Source organism: Pelobates fuscus, chromosome 10, assembly GCF_036172605.1.
Source record: "Pelobates fuscus isolate aPelFus1 chromosome 10, aPelFus1.pri, whole genome shotgun sequence".
Classification (NCBI taxonomy): Eukaryota; Metazoa; Chordata; class Amphibia; order Anura; family Pelobatidae; genus Pelobates; species Pelobates fuscus.
In genome coordinates, this window is record NC_086326.1 from 87839579 (window position 1) to 87853149 (window position 13571).

At 40.9% G+C, this 13571-nt stretch overlaps 1 protein-coding gene across 1 annotated transcript; it reads left to right on the plus strand.

Moving 5' to 3' along the window:
• Nucleotides 1–2364: 2364 nt before the first annotated feature.
• Nucleotides 2365–5030, plus strand: DDIT4 (DNA damage inducible transcript 4). The gene is made up of 3 exons (XM_063434056.1): nucleotides 2365–2557; nucleotides 3146–3366; nucleotides 3731–5030. The coding sequence occupies exons 2-3, from the start codon at nucleotides 3192–3194 to the stop codon at nucleotides 4228–4230; spliced, it is 675 nt and encodes a 224-aa protein (XP_063290126.1). The 5' UTR covers nucleotides 2365–2557; nucleotides 3146–3191; the 3' UTR covers nucleotides 4231–5030.
• Nucleotides 5031–13571: the final 8541 nt, after the last annotated feature.

Sequence of the window (13571 nt, forward strand, 5' to 3'; positions counted from 1 at the left end):
GTTTCTCTCCCCCCCTCCCCCCCCTAAACAGTTTTGGGGATAATTTTAGACTTCCAGATAATCTTTTTTTTTGTGTCAGAAACATTAAATCATATAATCTGCTGATTTTGGTTTTCCAGTGTATAGTTACATGGGAAGTGACAATTTAATTAAGATTCTGATACATCCCAAGCCCTATTGTAAAACAATACATACAATACATGTACTTGGGTGAGATAAAATAGATATATATAATATATATAATAGATTATAAATAGATCTGACACTTCTGCCACTTCCCTTTTGGTCACGGCTGTTTAAGTAAATCAGCATAGAATGAGATTTAGTACATATAAGAGGAAATTGTCTTATAGTACATAAAGCCACACTCTGTGTAAGTTTCCGTCTCTTAAATATATTTACTACAAATAATGTCATTATTGAGCATTAGTAGTATTAATGTCATTATTGAGCATTAGTAGTATTAATGTCATTATTGAGCATTAGTAGTATTAATGTCATTATTGAGGGTTACATTTATTTTAAAATTAAGAAAACCTCTGTGTGTGTACACACTAAATTTGACAACATTATAAAACATCAAACACAATTATGTTGACAGTAACAGTTCCCCAATGAGATTTTCAAGATATAATTAACATGCTGGTTTATACATAGTATTCCTCACTAAAGGAGTAATTTAGAATGAAAAACAATTCTAAAAGTGGAGCAGTTACCATGGGCACCATTGGAATGGTGCTACTGATTTCTCTGCTTTAAGAACTTTTCACAAAATGCCATGTTAAACCTTCCAATGTTTTGTCGTTGGTGTTTTTTTAAATTTTTGTCTACTTTTTTTTTTTTTTCTCACAACTGATTTGCAGCCAAGACTAAAGTTACCCCCGCCCCCATCTTTAGTGCCTGAATATAAAATGATATTAAACAAATAAGTGTAAATGAACAGGAAATCACAATTCTATACACTGTAGACCTCTGGGATTATAGCCCTGGTTTTGCATGTCTAGTCTTGATTACACACTGGTAATGATAGTAAACACACTTACTATTAGTTCAAACTCTAGTCCTCTTCCTTAAACAGTTTAAATCTATTAACTGATTTCAAACTCTATCACAACTAACTCCATACAGATCCCACGAACTTGATGATTATAATCAAGCACATTCAATAACTACAGCAGAATAAATGTACTCATATTGGATCGACATATTTTTTTCCATCAGAAGCTTTGAGAGCAATTGTTGACATCTTGATTTTATGTTACAATCTGTGCAAGTGTCTAAATGAGTAAGAACAATATATTTGAGATAAAATGTATGTCCAAAGTGAGTTAATGCTGTCGATTCTGTTAGAGATCTTGGGTAACCAACTTTATTATTATACACTCTATTAAGTGTTATTTTTTTGTCTCAGAGTGCACAGCCTGTGAAATGCACACAGCAAAGAAAGTTGTGTGGTTTGTGGAATGTGACCAAGCAAAACAACTACTAAGTATCAGCTGCACATCCACATATATAGCATTTGGCCAAAATAAGCATCAGATCTGAGCTTGCATGAGTATCAGGACACAGTTCTGCATATTATATCGAATTATAGGAACCTATACAAATCACCGTGCATACCCCCACACAGACACCCACACAGCTATGCAAGGTATTATAAAATATAACATACTGCATTATATAAAAGATCATGATCAGTTGGTTTTCTTATTTTGAAAAACAAACATAAAACATCACTTTTAACTAGTCCATATCCTGCAAGACTTGAATAACAAATCTCGTTTTCTCAGTTGACACAATTATTGTTCAAACAATGGATCTATTCATTTTCTATTGTTTGGGGAAATGTGCAAAAACTCATAGGATTAGATAAAGATTCTTACCATGAATATAGAACAATGAAAAGTGTTGTTTGTTCATTTAAAAAAAAAATTACCCCCCCCCCCCCCTAGTGGTGGTAGGGAGGAGGGTAATGGTTGAGAGTCTCTGATCTCTGGAAATTAAACAAAAAAAAGAGAGAGAGAAAGGCAAAAATAAGTACAAAGGAATGCAGAAAAATGACTAGTGAAATGAGCAGATAGTGTAGAGAAATGATCTCCTTAATTCCTTTGTTTAAAGCGGTATGATATCCTGCAATAATCACTGTCCCTTTAATGCAGACACTGTCTCCAGGGCTGCTAGTCACAGCTGGGAGGAGGGAGGGGGGACCAGGAGTACTGTAACCAGGCAGGAATGAACGTTGCGAACGTGCAGACACTTTTGATTGGCGGATAGTGACAGGGGGCGTGGATCTGTGTTCTGCTCAGGTCGAGCCCACGTTCCACTCCCATTCTATGGGCGTGGCTTTGCTCAGCACTATATAAGGCGCTGCACCGTGATGAAAGGTACCAGTGCCAGAAGTGGCGATCTGGGCTTTTGGTGTGCTCAGCAGCGTTGGGGAGTAGCGAGCACTTAGGGGGATTGCTAGCACATCGAAATAAGCACTTAATTCAACAATTACTATCTGACATCCTCCTCTCTCATTTGCACTTAACACCAGGCTCCATTGTCGAGCACTGTAAGTATTAATATCTTTGTTGTATCGCTTGTTTTTATGTTGTTATTGTCTATGAACCCATTGCACTGTAAACATGTAATGTGTATAAATCGCTTTAGTGCACAGCTAGTTCCTGATTTGTCTTGCTTTATATCATATATTGGAAAGTAGTGCTGGTTTGTTCACTGAACAGAGAATTGCAATGGAAATGGAATCTGCAAAAAGTCCTATTTTATTGTAAAATGAATCTCCAACTTTGTTATAGTCACAACTTGGATATCTGAGCTTTCCCTTTTCAATTCTGGTTTCAATTTGCTACAATTTTATTATATGATATTTTGTTGTTTTGTTTAGTGAATTAAGCAATTAATCTATAAAATAAATGGCAGAATGAGATGCAGACTCTAAACAGGGTGCAAGTACAATTCGCATATTATTATACAAAGTAATCCTAATTCAGATTGAAGTTTGCTAATTGCAGTCATTCCATTATTACATGGTATGGAGCATAGCTACAGTGTAACTTTTTTTTGTGCGGTGCATCTTAATGTGCAGTTGATGTCATCCTGCAGTACTTAATTCTATCTTCGCTCTTTGTTCTTTGTGCAGTATTTCCCATTGGCTCTGTAACAACAACAACTACAAAGAATCAAATATGCCTCTGATACCTTCCTCGACACTTATGCCAAGGGCTCCTCGACTACCCACTGTCGAAGAAGACCCACCAGCTGCCTGGTTTGGAGAATGTACCAGTTTGCCTAAAAGATGTTCCAGTGTATCCAGTTCAGACTGCGAGTCTCTTACCAGTAGCAACTCCTTTTCTGAATGTGGTAAGTTGTTTAACTATACATTTTACTTATTTATTTTTAATAAAATGTCCATTTGATAGTTATATATAATTTTTTTTTTCTTTCTTTCTACTGATAAGTCATTTGATTTGATTTATCACTAATGCGTAGTAAGTCTTCAACATTCTACTGCAGTAGGGCCCAGTTTCTAGTTGTTTTGCTATTAGCAATTGTCTGTCATAGCTTTTTCATTTGTACCCCTAGACAATTGATTGAGCATGCAGTTAAAGCAGATTGTAATATTTTGTAGAAAGTGATTTTTTAAAAAAAATTTTTTTTAAATGCAAGTCTAAATTGGTAAATGCCTACACTTTTCCTAACAGACTGCTTCTCTCTATTTTTGCAGATTTGGAAAGTATAGATAATGACTGTACAGATAATATATCACTGCCGGACCCTGATCTGTTAAGCGATCCTGAAGGTGAACAGCTTTGCCCCAGTCTTCTCAAGCTCATCAAGCGTTGCCTATCCAAAGCCAGCATTAGCTCCCTGAGATGTTCCAGGCTTCTGCTTCCTGATGACCTCATTGCCAATTTGGGCCAAGAACTGCTGCACCTGGCTTTCAGTGAGCCTTGCGGACTGAGGGGTGCACTTATTGATCTGTGTGTTGAGCATGGCAAGACCTGTCACAGTGTGGCACAGATAACCGCTGACCAAGCAGTCGTTCCAACTTTCCAGCTGACCGTACTGTTGCGTCTGGACTCCAGGCTTTGGCCTAGAATCCAAGGCTTGTTCAGTACCAAGCCAGTCCCAGGGTCAGGACAATCTCTGAAACTCAGTCCAGGTTTCAAGGTTCTTAAAAAGAAGCTGTACAGTTCTGAAGAATATATCATCGAAGAATGCTGATAAAAAGAACTTTGAAAGAAAAATAAATAAAAACTTTCACTTTTCGGTACTATTGTATGAAGGCTTTAAAGAGGGTTGGGAGGGAGTTAAAAGTAAGTGGGACAATTTTTAAGGTTTTTATTTTAGTAGATGTAAGTACCAGTCCCTGGATTATTCCCTCTGTTGCTTGAGTCTAGCTATGACTGGTGTCGACTTTGACAGAGATAGGGGCTCTTTTTTCCCATCAGACTGACAAAAGAAGACATAACACAGCAACATTAATGTTCTTTCTTTCTGGCAGTGAAATGGTCCAAAGTTGGGACTTTTATTTTTCCCCACGTCATGTGGCTGAGCTAAGATACATGCCACCTAATGGGTTAACATGTGTAAGCTTTTCATTTTTGGGGGGGGGGGAGTGGGAAGGGTCACACTGATGTAGTTCTGCAAAGTATGCATAAAATAAGGCAATCTAATAATGTAACGTGCACTAGTAATGTGATTTTTGTAATAACTACTGGGCAGCTGGTCTGCACAATAAGGTGTATTGCCTCTCTACCTCTTATAGAGGGCAAAATTGTAATTATTGAATAACAAAGTACATTTTGCTCATGGGAACAAGTGTTAATGTCACTACTGATGTTATGGCAGCTAAACAATGTATTTGTATATGGCCTAGCCATATGTTTTAGAAAGCACTACTTTTTGTCTGAGTTGTTCTGTATTTGATATACGCATTATGGTTTACAGTGGTACACTTGATGTTCAAGTGTAATTCTACACAATGTGCCTTTTTTACTTTTCTAATAAATGGTAAAATTAAATACATGGTGTCTGTGTTTTGACTATTACATACTGGGGGGAAGGGATGCCACAAATCCATGGGTCTTAAACAACAGTAACCTGGGCAGATGATAGAGGAATCTGCCCTGATAAAATGCAAGCTACAGCTATTTAAATTGGTATTATCTAGTGTATATTTACAATTACATTAGATTTCTAAGTTGATGTGCCTAGCCCAGGGATAGGCAACCTTCGGCTCTGCAGATGTTTTGGACTACACCTCCCATGATGCTTTGCCAGCATTATGTGTGTAAGAGCATTATGGGGGATGTAGTCCACAACATCTGGAGAGCCGAAGGTTGCCTATCCCTGGCCTAGCCCAACACTACCTTTTAATATAATCCGGATTTGGTAGGTCTCTGGGAATGTTCTTATAAACTGGATTATTCGTACACAAAATTCTACTATAGGAAAAATAAAAAAGTTGAAATTCTAAATCCAACCACACAGTTCAGCGGCTGTAATCACAATGGACTTGTTTGCTTGAACACAAGGGATTTATGTCCACCTCATCATTACTGAATAGCCATTGCGATTGGTTGATCTATAACAGCCATTATCACTGCTGTATTCCATTCGTTTTGGAACACAACACAATAAGAATAGAGTAATGTGATTGAGTATTGTTCAACCGTTACCTGCTAATACAGCAACACTACTGGCTGTCAATGTCATATTTACATATGATTACTATTGACAGTGGATTGAACATCATTCCAGTGTTTATTCACACCACACAAGTTGTTCTATTGAATTGCTAAAATACTGATTTGGAAAAAATCCTATTGCCACAGTTTTTAGAGGCACTTCCAGATCCTTAGTGGACTTTTGGTCCGCTAACTGATGCTGGACATAGCATGAGGAAATTCAGCGTCAGCTAAAACCCCATAGGAATGCCAAATGCTTCAATGCTTTCCTATGGGAAAGTTCAGATGCAATTGTGGCACTCGCACATGCGCGTTAGATCCCCCTGACGGCTAAGCAGAGGTGGAGCCTGACAAAGCGCCGAAGGACATCGGTGCTGGAATCAGGTCAATGACAAAAGGGTACACACACAGAGGTTTTCTTAATTTTAAAATAAATGTAACCTTCAATCAGGTCAATGACAAAAGGGTTTTAACCCTTTATTGACTGTGGGTGGGAAGAGGATACTATAGTGCTAGGAGTACAACTTTGTATTCCTAGCACTATAGTTTCACTTTTTATAAAGTGCAAACAAATTCTGTGGCAATGTAGTCTCTAAACATTGTAAAGAGTTGAGAGCCAAATTAAGTACAAAATGGAATCGTTGGAAAGAATTGCCCAGTACACCTATATTCTTAACCCCTTAAAGTGACTCACTGGATCCCTAAAGCACTTTAGCTAGCTAGCTTGAAATCATTTTACATAAAGTGCAGATTTTAATAGAAACTAGCACTCTTAAAAATGTACTTTGTTACAAGCCACTGGCATTGAAGTAGATGACGGTCCTGTTACTTCCTGGTTTGGTTAACTCAATGGAGCTCTAAACTCAAGAAGCAGACAATTGCTCTGAGCTCCTGCCTTGAAAATACTTCTCATTAAGCTGCATTGGAATGCATGTGATTGGACAGTCAATTTGAGTGCTGCACATAGTTAATTTTTTATTAACAAAGGGGTCTCTCAGGCGTCCAGTGATACCTGGGGCTCCTTGGTACCAGCATGGATTTAACACTGCTGATATTTTTAATGCGTGACATTCAGTCAATGTAGTCAACGGGCATTAAAGCCCTTCACTGCATTAAAGCACAGACCATTGAGTGGTTAATATAACTACTGTGATCTGACATTTTAAACAGTAATATAATTAATTTGTTTAAAGGAACACTACAGAATTAGGAATACAAACCTACATTCCTAACACTATAGTGTCCTAGTGCCTGATTAGTTGTAGTTCCTTCTGTTGCTGTAAAAACCTGAAGTAAAAAGGTTTTTCTGGGGGGCGGGGCCTGACCGGGAAGCTGAACAGACATGCTTTCTGTGAGCTCCAGAGCCTGAACTCGATTTTTGGCAGAAAACAGTGGGAAAATCTCCTGATTCAGGATCCCACCCCATCTCACCTTGTTGTATGGAGGCAGGGGTACCGGGGGACACATAGTCTGTTCAAATGCCCACTGGGAAACCGGACCGGTGGGGGTTATCCCGGTCCACGCCAGCGAGTACCACATGCATACATGGACCGCAAAAGAGGGCAATGACCTTAATCATACCCCCATCCAGCAAACCGCTACTGGCAAGATGGCGACCGAAACGGTGGCCACCACGTGTGCTCGAGACACAAAGAAATCTGACCTCGAGGCCAGGCTGGACGAGCTGTTTGCCAGATTCTGGAGGACAATAGCCTCCAGGGAGCAACAGGCTAAGGCATACCAACCTGCTACAATCCTATCGGTGATCCCCCAACGAAAGGTCTCACCTCCTCATACAAACAAAGCCAGTGGACGGAAAATCCGAAAAGCATGTAAGCCCAAACGACTACCATTGCCTATAACAGCGACCCTCCAATACCGAGGCCCGGCAAAACTAAACCTACATGAGAGGCATGAAAAGTCTACCCTGCAGCAGCGACACACTATGGCGAACAAGGGCCGGACAAGACCGTGGGGTCCCGGACAGATCACGGTGCAACTCCCCTACAAACGCCACACAGAGGCGGACCCGCGCCCAGGCATATCTCGGAGGCGACACCATAACCTGCAGCAAACCACCTCACACAGACCTTCACTGGTTAGCGGGTCTACCCCACAAGAGCAGGGCTATGAACTCACTTTCGCAAAGACCTCTCGCACCGACCGAAGTAGACGGATGCACCATACCGCCAAGCTGCAGGCCCCGCGATCTAGAGTCGGCTAGGTGACCACTTTAAACTGGCTACCGGAGTTCGACGCCTACTTTGGGTTCCACTTGGACACTTATTGACCTTACTTATAATGCAGACATATCGAATTACAGACAACGGAGAACTCTAGTTACGGCAAGAGAGCAAATATGTACCTTGATAATCATTTGTTATTTTTTTTTGCTGTATATCTGCCTTATAACTGTAACTATAACTGCCTTATTAGCGCTGGGTACTTGCAGCACACAATTTAATTCGACACACAGCTCTGTCCACGCCAGGGGCCATGGGGGGAATTCCATGCGGGAATGAGCAACTACATACTGAGCCTCTCCGAACATAGCCTCACTAACTTGTTCAAGGTTAGCCCAACACGTTCACCAGTGTGACTACTAATCTATAGCCGTAACGACCAGGAGGGCTCCAGTAAATAACTAGCTCAACACGTATGCATAAGTAGACATATCAGCCTGTTAGGATGAGGTTCGACTCAACACGCTACTGACCCATACCAGCCATGTCATTACATATTCTGTAACCATACCCCTTGCTGTGGTCACTAGCAATAACTAACCTACTGACTTGCTCTAAAACATGTGGTAATTCGCAGCTTGAATAGCTCTTGACACAGCAAAATAATCACCTGTCTAGGAAATTAAGCGAGATCACTCTGTTATGTTAAGCAAAAGCCTACACAAGTAAAGCTATACTGTTTCTATCCTTATATATAAAAATGTGCCTGTTCTACCTTGTACCTCTATATTCAACTGTTCGTACTGTGCTAGAGGATTGCCTTTGGGGTACCTCACAAGCAACTGTTATACGCTTACGCACTACAAAAATAAAGAATAAAAAAAAAAAAAAGTTTTTTCTTACCTTTTCTCCAGAGTTGAGATCCCTTTGGTGCTGCTGCCCACGCCTCCTCCTGCTATGTCATCCGGCTTACTCCATGATGGTCCAATCCAATGCTCTTCACAGATGAGTGACTGATGCGCATGCATGGCGAGTGTCACATGCACATCCAAGTTATTGATGATTTTAAATGGTTTATTTAGTGGTGTATTTTTCTATATAAGCGAGGGTTCCCATAAATATGTAGCTCATAAGAAATGTAGCCTGCAGAACTACACAGATTTTAATAATAATCTTGCTATATCCCTTATCAATCATTGCTAGCAAAATAAGAGCTATAATACACCTTAAATCAATTTGTTTATAAACTACCACCATATTCTGCACCTCTGTATAATGGGCAGACAACAGTGTTGAGAAATAAACAACAAGCGAGGCTTATGTTTTAAAAGTGGACCAAAGTACTAAAAGTGGCACAGTCACCATGGCAGGCATAGTGCAGCGGTGGCTCTACCCATTTCCCTGTGCTTCCACCACTGTTCAGAACAGACACTTTTTATACTAAACTCCAGCGTGTTCATTAAATATCGTACCATGTACCGTGGAGGCTGAATTGAAATTTAAATTGTAAAAGTTAGGCATAAATAGCTGATTCGGAAAAATTCTCCAACTCTGCTAAAGACACTGCTTTGCTACTTTAGTCTAAATTTTGCCTTTCAGATTTCAGTTTGCAACAGTTTCTTTGTTTATCAAATAAACCAGTCTCCGAGTATAAAAATGCCTCTAAAAATGCTTTTTTCCCCTGCAGGGCTATAATACCGTCTTACTACGGAATCTGTTGGCGCTATATAAATGGCAATAATAAATAATAAATACTACTCTGCAGACTGCATTCACTAAAAGAAGCTGTGTTTTAAGGGTTATTCAGGAGACCATCTGCTAGAACTTGCAGTTGGCAATAATATATATGTGACAGAGCAATGTGAAGATCAAAAGTCAAAGCATTGATAGGTTTGAAAGGCTATACCTAACAGCAGACTTTCTCAATGTCTGTGATCATGTCCTCCTATAACTCTACAGGTTTCTGTGATTGCGTCACATGTGCACACTAGGGTCAATCAGGTTCTCAACCTTTCTGACAAACCCACATGTGTTTGGGTCAAGTAAACCTCAGAACTAAAGATCCCCAAGTATAGACATTGAACAAGTTTGATCATTAAAATGTAACAATTCCATCCATGTGCTGGTGTCTTTTGTTCAACAAAGGTTTGTGATCATGGTGTTTGTTTTCAATGTGTCTTCGTATTAGTATGCTAAGGGAATAATATCATGGATTAGTGGTGGGCGATTGCAGTGGTGGTGTATTGCGATGTGCGTTCGTGTATCGTTCTGTGCCTTGTTTGAACTCATTATTCTACAGTACAGAAAGTGTGGGTGATTAATATTGAACAGATTCCCCATTTAACGTATAAACACAGCACGGTATACATTACCATCGATTGTAATGCAAGCACTTAGTATATTGTTTCATAAGCATGTTGCTCCATTTAAATGGTAGTAGTAACACCCTAATGAATCCTAATTAAGCTTTTGTCTATGATTAAATCTTTGGTTTAATGCGACAGGCTGTTTATATGTTGATTTTATTTTGAACATTAAAATATGTTGACAGAGGGTTTGTAGCTCATAATTGCCTTTCAATTTAATACATTATTACTACTGGCTCTCGCTAAACAGTGAATTGAAGACAAAATTGCTCAAATAGACCAGCAGGGTTATTCTCTAATGTGTGAATTGTTGGGAATTCCAATTGACTTTGGTATTTTAGGCCAAAGTAGTTGTCAGAGATTCAAAGTGAATTTCAAATTTAAGGCCAAAATAGCCAAACTGAGGGCAAAACTGATTTGGAGAATTTTTTCAGTTTGGCTACTTTGGTCTTAAATTTTAAATTCACTTTGAATTCTGAGTGTCTCACTTCAACACATCACACACTAGTAAACACATTTCTCACTTCCAGTCAATTATCTTTTTTTTTTTTTTTAATTCTTTATTTTTGTAGTGCATAAGCTGATAACAGGTTGTTGCGAGGTACCCCAAAGGCATTCCTCCAACGCATAAGACATTTGAAACATACAGGTACATGCAGCATCAAGCACAATTTTTATATTTAGAGATTTTGCTTTGAGATGCAGAAGTTATAGGCTTAAGAACTTTCAACTTGTAAATATAGAAGAGATAAAAATAACTGTAAATATATAAAACTGACATTACATCCTCTTCGTGTCTGCGCTATATGATATCGGGTTGCATCTTGAGGATCTATGTTGCGCTACGTGTGTGCCAAAGCGCTTGAATCAAAGCTGGCATGAGCTTAGTGTGTGTGGCTTTAGTAGGGATAAATGTGTAGGGGGGTTAGTTTGGCTTTGGTACGGCTTAGCAAGTTTGCCTACGGAGCCAGAGAAATAATTACAGAGCTTAATAAACAGATAAAACTTTCATAAATTCTATAACTGTCAGTTATGACATGAAGAAACTGTTCGTTCAGACGGTGTCAAGCTGGAGGATCCGCCGACCCCGCCAATGCCCGTCTTGGGACAAATGGAGGAATGTCCTCTACTGCCCGCATGCTTCTGTCCCGTGGAGGTAGGGTTCCCGTCGAGACTACCAATGCTTGAAGGAAGGCAGGAGCGTCTTGGAGTTGCGAGAGTGGGAACTTCTTGACGTTTTTCTCTGCCACTAGGTGGTGCGGGCCCCATCTGTATGGGATTTCAGCCTCTCTCAGAAGCTTTGTAGTGGAGCGGAGTGATTGCCTCCAGTGCATGGTAGCTCTTGAAAGGTCCTTGTAAAAGGACAGCTGCGAGCCCTCAAAAGACAGTGAGGGGGATACTCTCGTAGTTTCCAGGACGGCTATCTTGTCAGAGTCCCTTTGAAATTGTAAGAGCACGTCTCTTGGGGCTTCTGGGGGTGCCTTGGCTGCCTTGGGCAAACGGTGGCATCTGTCAGTTGCTGCTTGCTTAACTTGCCTAGGTGGTAGTAATGTGGCCATCATTCGCCGTAAATAGTGAGGCAGTTCCTCTGATGAGATGGATTCAGGTATGCCTCTTATCCGTATATTGCGGGCTTTAGCCCTGTCTTCCAGACTTGCCAAACGCTGGCTCATGTCGCTACATTTCTTTTGTATAGCATGAAGTGCAGCATCTGTGGCTGATTGTGCCAAATGTGTGCCCCCTAGCTCCCCTTCCACTGCCTGGACACGGCCTGTCAGTGTGGCGACATCCTCCCTCACTACTGCTATGTCGGCTTGAAACATGGCCTTAAGGTCCTGCAATAAGGCTTTAATGTCTGCCTTAGTTGAGGGGGCAGCATCCCCAAGTCCCACATACCGTGATTGTGTAGGCAGTGTGGCTGGTAGTGTGGCAGGGAAATCATCCTCCTGTGTGCTCTCAGCTTCCGACGAAGCCGTGGAGTAGGCCGCGGTCGGCGCCATCTTGGGCTGCACGGGGTGTTGTGGCTGCCTGAACAGGCTTCCTATATCTCGGCAACCGGTCCCCGGATCCGCCCGCTGTTTCTTGGAGCGGCGCCCCATTGTCTCCGGACCCTGTGGAGCTCGGCTCGGCGGATTTTGTGCCCAGCGGGTCTGTTTATCCGACGTTCAGGCGGACGGCGGCTCGGAGCTCGCTGAGGATGCGACCGTCTCGCATGGGCGCTGGCTCCGCCCCCCCCAATTATCTTTTTATTTAGCCTATTTTGGTCTAAAATATGAAAATCATGTTTTTTATATTTTTAGTGCAAACTGCAATTTGTTTGAATTGGACTATTGGCTGAATGCTGAGTCAAAATGTACCTGAATCACTAACCAAACGTGCCGTGCAATGGCCTAAGATGTTCGTTTTGAATTTGATTTGTGATTCTGAATTCTACCCATGGCGCCAAGCATTGATGGAAACATGATTGATGGCTAGCCGCAGGCATAGGCAACCTTCAGCACTCCAGATGTTTTGGACTACACCTTCCACCATGCTGTGCAAGCATTAAGGGTGTAAAAGCATTATGTGGGGATGTAGTCCACAACATCTGGAGTGCTGAAGGTTGCCTATCCCTGGCAAAGACACTAAATATTGACTTTATTCACAGATCAAGTGAAAAGTGAGCAATAGATGGAATTGTTGAATAGGACAGTGTTTCCAAATCTGTTGTTTGACTTAAAAGTGCTTATTATTATAATTTTTTTTCAATGCACAAATTATTTAAAGAATCACTAAAATCACCCAGGCCATTTAATCTCAATGGAGTGGCTTGGATGCACTGGTCATGCCATTTTAACCATTCAAGTTAAAACATTGTCATATTGCAGAAACAGCAATGTTTAGCTTAAAAGGACACTGTAGTTACCATAACAATTACAGCCTTCAGGTATTTTCATGCAAACACTGCCTTTTGTTTACATTGCCCCTAGGGGCACCTCCAAGTGGCCACTCCTCAGATGGCCACTGGAGATGATTCCTAGAGCAGTGCTGCACAGTAGGCAGCTCTGCTGTTCAACGTCTCCACGCTCTGCATGGGGACGCTGAATTTTCCTCAAAGACATGTATTGATTCAATGCATCTCTATGAAGAAGTACTGATTGGCCAAAACAGCATTTGTCTCCGCCTCCTTGCCGGTTTAGCCAATCCAATGCTTTACCTATGGCAAAAAAATCGGCAATTCTGATAATGTCATCAAGGAGGCAGATCAGGGGCGCGGCCAGCACCGGTGGACCCACACGGCGCTGGAAATAAGGTGAGTTTTCGTTCCTTTTAGGGGCTGAGGGGAA

Coding starts and splice junctions, on each gene's coding strand:
- DDIT4 (XM_063434056.1), top strand. CDS start 3,192: ATGCCTCTGATACCTTCCTCGACACTTATGCCAAGGGCTCCTCGACTA. Junction 3,367..3,730: donor CAACTCCTTTTCTGAATGTG/GTAAGTTGTTTA, acceptor CTATTTTTGCAG/ATTTGGAAAGTATAGATAAT.